Below are 8,372 nucleotides of genomic sequence, written 5' to 3' on the forward strand. Positions count from 1 at the left end.
TCCTAGCCACTGCAATAAGGCAAGGGAAAAAAGCATACAGATTAGAAAGGGAAAAATGAAACTGTCCCTACCTGTAGACGATATGACTGTCTACATAGAAAATCCCAAGGAGTCTTTAAAAAATATTCCTGGAACCGATAAATGAATTCAGCAAGGTCATAGGCTACAATATCAACACATAAAAATCAATAATATTTCAATATACTAAAAGTCAACTGGTGGAAAATAAAATTAAGAACATAATGCCATTTATAATAATCCCTAAGAAAATAAATGCAAAGATATAAATTTTTTTAATGTATAGGGTCTGTATCTTATATATAGAAATTTCTAAATAATACACAAAAATATTCTTAGAGATAATAAATTCAGCAAATTTGCAGGGTACAAGATCAATATACAACTATCCATTGTATTTCTATACACTAGCAATGAACAAGCCCAAAAATGAAATTAAGAAAACAATTCCATTTGCAATACCATCAGAAAGAATAAAATAATTAAGAAATATTTAACCAAGGATGTGTAAGACTTGTACAGTGAAAATTACAAAACATTGTGAAAAGCAGTTAAAGAACACCTAAAAAATCAGGCAACACCCTGTGTTCATGGATTTAAAGATTTAATATTGTTAAGAAGGCAATACTCTCCAGAGTGATCTACAGATTCAATGTAATCTTATCAAAATCACAATGGCCTTTTTTTCCCCCAAGAAATGAAACAGCTGATCCTAAGATTTATTTGGAACTACAAGGGACAGCAAATAGCCAAAATAATCTTGAAAAATAACACAGAGGACTTACACACCCCAACTTCAAAACTTAATAGAAAGCTACAGTAATTAAAGCAGTGTGATATTGGCAAAAGCACAGATGTGTAGACCAGTGGAATAGAATTGAAAGTCCAGAAATAAACCTAATATGTCTAAGGTCATTTGGTTTTTTACAAAGGTGTCAAAATCATTCAGTGAGGGAAAGAATAGTCTCTTCAACAAGTGGTGCAGAGTGACAAAATATCCACATGGAAAAGCTTGAAGTTGGAACTCTACCTCACACAAAACACAAAAATGAATTCGAAATGAATACAAAACCTAAAGGTAAGAGCAAAAGGTATAAAAACTCTTAGAAGAAAGCATAAAAGTAAATTTTTATGACCTTGGATTTGACAGTGGATTCTTGGGCATTACAATAAATTCATAAGCAACAAAAGAAAAAAACAGATAAATTGGATTACATCAAAATTAAATACTTTTGTGCAGCAGTAGACACTATCAAGAAAGTGAAAGGCAACCTACAGATGGGAGAAAATACTTGTAAATCACTTATTTGATAGGGGTCTAGTATCTCCATACATAAGAACCCCTACAAGTGAACCACAAAAAGATAAATAACCCAATTTAAAAATGGGCAAAAGGCTTGAATAGACATTTCTCCAAAAAAGATATACAAATGGCCAACAAGCGTATGAAAATATGTTCAACATTAGTCACTAGGAAAATGCAAATCAAACCACAATGAGGTACCATTCAGACCCAGTAGGATGGTATAGCTTAAACAAAACAACACAAAACAACAAGTGTTGGGGAGGATGTGGAGAACTGGCAACCTTTGTACATTGTTGGTAGAAATGTAAAATGGTGTAGACAACAGTTTGGCAGCTCCTCAGACAGTTAGTCATAGAATTACCATGTGTCCTAACAATTCCACTCCTATGTATATACCCAAAAGAATAGAAAACATGTATACAAACGAAAGCTTATACACAAGTGTTCCTGACAGCACTAGTTACAATAGCCAAGAGGTGGAGACAACCCTATGTCTATCAGTGGATGAACAGATAATAGAAACAAACATAGCCACACAATGGAATATTATTCAGTCATAAAAAAGAACAAAGTGCTGCTGTATGCTACAACAGAGAAGATCCTTAAAAACATGATGCTAAGTGAAAGAAGTCAGGCACCAAAGGTCACACACTGTAATTCCATTTATATGAAATATCCATAGGTAAATCCATAGAGACGGAAAGCAGATTAGTGCTTGCCAGGGTCTAGGGAGGGGAAGTGGGTTGTGACTGCTTAATAGTTGTGAAGTTTCCTTTTGAGATGATAAGAATGTCTTGGACCTAGGTAGAGATAAGGCCTGCAAAGTCTTGTGAATCTACTAAATGCCACTGTATTGTACACTTTAACATGGTTCATTTTATGTTATGTGAATTTCACCTCGATTTTAAAAAAAAGTGGTATGGAGGTGCCTTAAAAAACTAAAAATAGAACTACCATATGACCCAGCAATCCCACTGCTGGGCATATACCCTGAGAAAACCATAATTCAAAAAGAGTCATGTACCCCAATGTTCATTGCAGCTCTGTTTACAATAGCCAGGAGATGGAAGCAACCTAAGTGTCCATCGACAGATGAATGGATAAAGAAGATGTAGCACATATATACAATGTAATATTACTCAGCCATAAAAAGAAATGAAATTGAGTTATTTGTAGTGAGGTGGATGGACCTAGAGTCTGTCATACAGAGTGAAGTAAGTCAGAAAGAGAAAAACAAATACCGAATGCTAACACATATATATGGAGTCTAAAAAAAAAAAGGTTCTGAAGAACCTCGGGGCAGGACAGGAATAAAGACGCAGACGTAGAGAATGGACTTGAGGACATGGGGAGGGGTAAGGGTAATCTGGGATGAAGTGAGAGAGTGGCATGGACTTATAAATACTACCAAATGTAAAATAGATAGCCAGTGGGAAGCAGCCACATAGCACAGGGACATCAGCTCGGTGCCTTGTGACCACCTAGAGGGGTGGGATAGGGAGGGTGGGAGGGAGACACAAGAGGAAGGAGATATGGGGATATATGTATGTGTATGGCTGATTCACTTTGTTATACAGCAGAAACTAACACACCATTGTAGAGCAATTATACTCCAATAAGATGTTTAAAAAAAAAAAACAGTACCTAAAACAAAAAAAATAAATAAAGGTGGGTATCAGGGATGAGGTGAGACTCAGGGATGTGTATTTCACAAATACTTGATAATAAAAAATACTGCTATTTTATAAAGGGAAAGAACAAGAAACAGAGTTAGGGATTGGGTAAAAGGTATGCTTTATAAACTACTGAGTCATTTTTAAACAGCTGACAGTTTCATGTAAAAATCATGGTGTCAAAATGTCCCTAGAGACAAAATCTAGTTCTCTTTATATAATTTTGCTTGATTGATTTAAGATTGTTATATCAGAATGTCATGCAACTTTATGAGTAATAGAGCTAATGCTGTCCAGTGTCTAACACAGTGTTCGACACAGAGTGGGTCCTCACTGAATGGTAATTACTATGGAAAGGGCTTGAGGACAGGCCCCACCGTCTTCAGTTCAGCCCCATTGCCTTGCACAGGGCCAGACTGCAGAGAGGGAAGAGGGAGCCACAGCCTCTGTGGCTCTCAGACACATGACTATGCAGTGTCTCTCCTGCAGGCTGTATAGGGCAGAGGTGGGCAGGGGACAGGAAAGGCAAGCAGCTGCACTGGAAGAGGGGGTACCAGGCCAAGTCTGATGACGATGGCATGTGAGCAGCTTACTTGGATTCCATCTTTACATGCATGCATCTTCCTTTCAAACTGGGCCAACTTCTTCAACTTCCTCCTCTGCATCTTCTCCAGCCACAGGTCATCTAAACTGATGTGTGAGTGCTGAGAGGTGCTCCTGGGTTGTGAAGGAGTCTCCCTGGGGACGTCCTCTGCAGAGATGAAGGGGAGGCTCCATGTCCCCATCTCAGCAGTAGAGAATGGCCCCTGAGCTGGCTCAGTGTGAAAAGCTTTCAGACCGCGGGAGCAACTGGGCTTCTTGCCTGGTTGTTCTTCCCACAGCATGTGGTTCTAGAGGACAGAGAGGAGAACATAGCAAGTGAGCACAGTGTCCTTTCTCTGTTTAGTTTCTTTTGGGTATAAACCCATGTTTTGGTTAATCCCTAAAATACAGATGCCAGTGAAGTACTTTGTTCACAGTAATTTTGGAAAATGTGAAGATTAGAAACAAACCAAACCTTGTTTCTGTTAAAATTTCTACTTTCAAGACTATTTCAAAAAAATCAAGTCTTCTACCTTGATCAAAGAATTAGGTCTTGAAAGTAATTACTGAACTTGGCATGCTCATTAGAAACACTTTTTAAGGGTCAGTGGCTGGGTCAAAAAGCTCTTGCCTAAACAATACTGCCTGAGAACAGAATTTGAACAGAAACACACTCAGGCACTTGTTACTCCTTCTGTCTTGGCACGGACATTAACTAGACGTACTCACGCTGAACCTTCCTTAGGCGCCTGTGCTGCCTTCACTTTGTCCCTGGTTGCAGTTATCCACTCAGGCAACCTAACTGAATTTCAAAGTAAAATTTGTCCACACTAACAGAATACTTTGTCTTCATGTTGCACAACCATCCATCTCTCTGTCCTTTGAAATCAACCCATCACCCTGGGAGAGGAAACCTTTCTTCCCATGTGTTCTTCGAGTCTAACAACTCTCCATCCCCAGTCCCACCCCAGTGGACACCTCCTTCACAGCACCTCTTTGGAATGTCATTCCCAAGCACTTTGTGTATACGATTTGGTGGAAACACAAGTGAAATTTCTCTTGACTATTTCAAGAGGCTATGTACATACACACATACACACACATATATGGAGAAAGAGAAGGAGGCAGAGGAAGAAGGGGAGACATAATTAGTACATAATGGTTTGGTGTACAGCCTGGGAACTGGGACTTTTCAAAGCTTGCTGGGTGATTCTAATATGCATCCAAAGTCGAGAATCACTGTGTATTTTTTTTAGCACCCAAATATTGCTCTAAGTTTAAAAACTGCTTTTACTTAGTTCCCTCCCCTCAACTCCACTGTGAGCTAGAAACAGCTGGCATATTATCCATATCCTATAAATAAGGTAATAGAAACTCAGAGAGCTTAAGTGATTGCCTGAGTTCACACAGCTCTGTGTGTCATTATACAGTTGACCCTTGAACAACATGAGTTTGAACTGCATGGGTCCACTTGCAGATTTTTTTCAGTAGCAGATTGGATCCATGGATGATTGAATCTCTGGATGTGGAACTGTGGATATGGAGGGCTGACGGTTAAGTTACCTTATATTTAGATGTTCCACTGCACAGAGGGTAGGCGCTCCTCACCCCCATGTTGTTAAGGGTCAGCTGTATTCTTCTGATTCTAAATCCCATGTCCTTTTCATGCTTCTACATTGTAAAAATTCCTGTTGTTTCATAGGTGGAAATAACAACTCCATAACTAAGCAAGGACCACACCTTAGACTCGTTTATAACTCTCAAAGTCCCCGCAGAGGGAATGGATGTTAATGAGCACATCTTTATGCGAGACTCTCTGGTGCATTTTATGTACAGTACATAAAGAAGCTGTCCTCCTAAGGTTTTCAGTGAGTAAATGACATAGAGCTGCCTGGAAGGAAGCCAAGCAGCCCTTAAGCTGGGGCTTCCACAGGAACATGCTTACTGCCACTAGAGATGAGCTCACTTATTTTCAAACAAAAGAAAACTTGGACTTTTTCAATGCACTATCCCCTAGGTTTCTGCCAGCCTGTACTGGAGTTGTTGGCTGGGATCTCTTGATGCCATCAGTGATAGTTTTATCCTCAACTATTTCTTCATCAGAATTTTAGAACATTATCATTTTCATAGCTTGGTTATGGGCCTTTAGAGAGAATTCTGGCTGGTGAATGGTGTCCTAAGGGTCCTTTATTTTTTGCCTTTCTGATGGAAAAGAGCTCTCCTCCCTTCCAACTTCTCCACCTTGGGGGTGCTACCAGGGCAATATATCTATTTACTCACCAAGGAACTTTGATTTTCTCAGGAAAAAAGGTCTTTGTTCTAAGGCCATTAATTAGAGCAGTATTTGTAAATCCACCAGCAGCACCCAGTATGGTGGGCAGCCTCTAAGATGGCCATCAAAAGACTTCACCACCTTGATGGGGGCCCTTTTATGAGCTCCTCCCCTTGAGTGTGAGCTGGACGTAGTGACTCACTTTTAATGAATAGACTTTGGAAGAAGTGATGGGATGTCACTTCCAAGATTAGGTCATGAAAAGGTTGTGGCTTCCATTTGGGGGTGCCTCTCATGGACCCCTTGCTCTGGGAGAAGCCAGATGATATACTGTGAACAGGGCCATGGAAAGGCTCATGTGGCAAGGAACTGATGTCTCTAGCCAACAGCCAGCGGGGATCTGAGGCCTGTCAACAGCCACCTGAGCGAGTGTGGAAGCAAGACATCCTGCAGTCCGACCTTGAGCTGTGCACAGCCCCTGCCAACATAGGGACTACAGCCTTGTGAGAGACCATGAGCCCAAGCTTACTCAGCTGGTTCTACTGCAACAGGTAACTCCTACTCCTGGGAACTTGCTAGAGCTGCAGACTTATAAACCCCATCAAGACTTGCAAATTAGAAATTCTGGGGGTGGGAAATGCCCACTTAAGGGATTCTGATGCAAGGTGGAATTCTCCGATTGAGAATCAGTGCGCTGGAGAGACAGGCAAATAAGAGAGAGGCAAGGCGATCAGGCTGTTCTGGTGCTCCTGTGTGTCCTAGGGTGGAGGGTCAGGGAGCAGACTTTGGGGTTAGGTAAGCTGAGTTTGAATCCTGGCTCTGGCTCCTACCAGCCGTGTGACTTTGGGCAAGTAAGTTTCCTTAATCCCCTTTTGTTTCTTCATCTGTAAAATGGGAATACTAATACTCTCAGAAGCATTATGAGAATTAAATGAGATAGTGCACATAAAACACATAGTATAATGCCTGTCACATTCAATACATCAATATATAGTAGCCAATATTATTGTTTTTGTTAATAAGTAGACAGGGCTGAGATGGCTGAGGTGGTGATGGAGTCCTATCTCTCTGGAATGATTTATTTTCAGATCCCACCTGAGAATGTCACTACAAAAATACTACTTAGCATTCAACTCATACTATGATTTTTCATTATTTTGGGGAGGCTTTTTTCATTTTTATTGGGAAAAATTTCTACAAATTCTCTTTGTAGTGTTGGGCAACACAGATTCAGTTTATTCAGCTTGCATCCCGGTAAAGTAACCTTGTTACCCACAAATGAACAAGGTGCTCTCCTAATGTGTTTAATGTCATTCCATCAGCCAACACAGGCAAGGCAGATCAAAATCCATTACCACATAGTGCAAGGTATGTATACATTGTCTTATGAAATGAGAATTTTTAGAATAAAGAAGAGTTCCAATAGGTGGTCAACTTCCTGACTTTCTGAAGCCTTTCTTGAGCACATGGTATATGCCAGACAGCACTGCAAATGCTAGAGATTCAGCATAGAACAGAACGAAGCTTGCTGCCATGGAACTTTTTAAGCAATGGGAACTCGAAGATGTACAAAACAGAGTCCCAGCTCTCCAGGTGATAAAGACATATAAATGCATAAGCTTTCTTTACATAGATTAAAAGTAGATGGTATATGGATGGTCCTAGAGATTATCATACTAAGTGAAGTAAGTCAGACAGAGAAAGACAAATACCGTAAGATATCACTCATATGTGGAATCTAAAAAATGGTACAAATGAACTTATTTACAAAACAGAAATAGGCTCACAGACATAGAAAACAAACATGGTTACCAAATGGGAAAGGGGCAGGGGATAAACTAGGGATTTCGGATTAACAGATACACACTACTATCGTATACATAAAACAGATAACCAACAAGGACCTACTGTATAGCACAGGGTAAGTGGATGCAGAAAGGGCAAATGATTTAGCCCAGCACAGGATGCTATCTAAAGGAAAGGAGTTATCAGAGACTATGCAGGACAGTGGCAAGTCCTAGGGAAACACACAGAGGTTTTGGTTTAAAGTCTGTGTGTGAAACTGTGGCCCTCAGGTAACCTCCCTTAGCAGGTTCAGCCTAGTTACTATGCATACTCTTTTTTGCATTTCCCCTCTCTCCTCCTCAAATTGCCAGCCAACTTAAAACACCAGACACTTATAATTTTGAATAACTGAACAAGAGGATCCAGATTCTGGGGTAGCAGACTGGCTGACATACTTCTCCCTATTTGTCCCACTAAGTACAGCTAAAATCTTGAGACATTATATATGAAACAAAAATATGAAGACTCTGGGGCTTCCCTGGTGGTGCAGTGGTTGAGAGTCTGCCTGCCGATGCAGGGGACACGGGTTCGTGCCCTGGTCCGGGAAGATTCCACGTGCCGCAGAGCGGCTAGCCCCATGAGCCATGGCCGCTGGGCCTGCGCGTCCGGAGCCTGTGCTCCACAACAGGAGAGGCCACGACAGTGAGAGGCCTGCATACCACAAAAAACAAAAACA

At 40.7% G+C, this 8,372-nt stretch overlaps 1 protein-coding gene across 1 annotated transcript in view; it reads right to left on the minus strand.

The window, feature by feature from the left end:
* The window catches only part of ARHGEF4 (Rho guanine nucleotide exchange factor 4), a 110,886-nt gene extending 107,003 nt beyond the window's left edge, over positions 1–3,883 (minus strand). The window contains exon 1 of the mRNA XM_024734494.1: positions 3,591–3,883. Within this exon, the coding sequence (XP_024590262.1) occupies positions 3,591–3,881 (291 nt within the window). The 5' untranslated portion in view covers positions 3,882–3,883. The remainder of the gene's footprint in view (positions 1–3,590) is intronic.
* Between the last annotated feature and the right edge of the window lie 4,489 nt (positions 3,884–8,372).

Source organism: Neophocaena asiaeorientalis, unplaced genomic scaffold, assembly GCF_003031525.2.
Source record: "Neophocaena asiaeorientalis asiaeorientalis breed wild unplaced genomic scaffold, Neophocaena_asiaeorientalis_V1.1 scaffold32, whole genome shotgun sequence".
Taxonomy (NCBI): domain Eukaryota; kingdom Metazoa; phylum Chordata; class Mammalia; order Artiodactyla; family Phocoenidae; genus Neophocaena; species Neophocaena asiaeorientalis.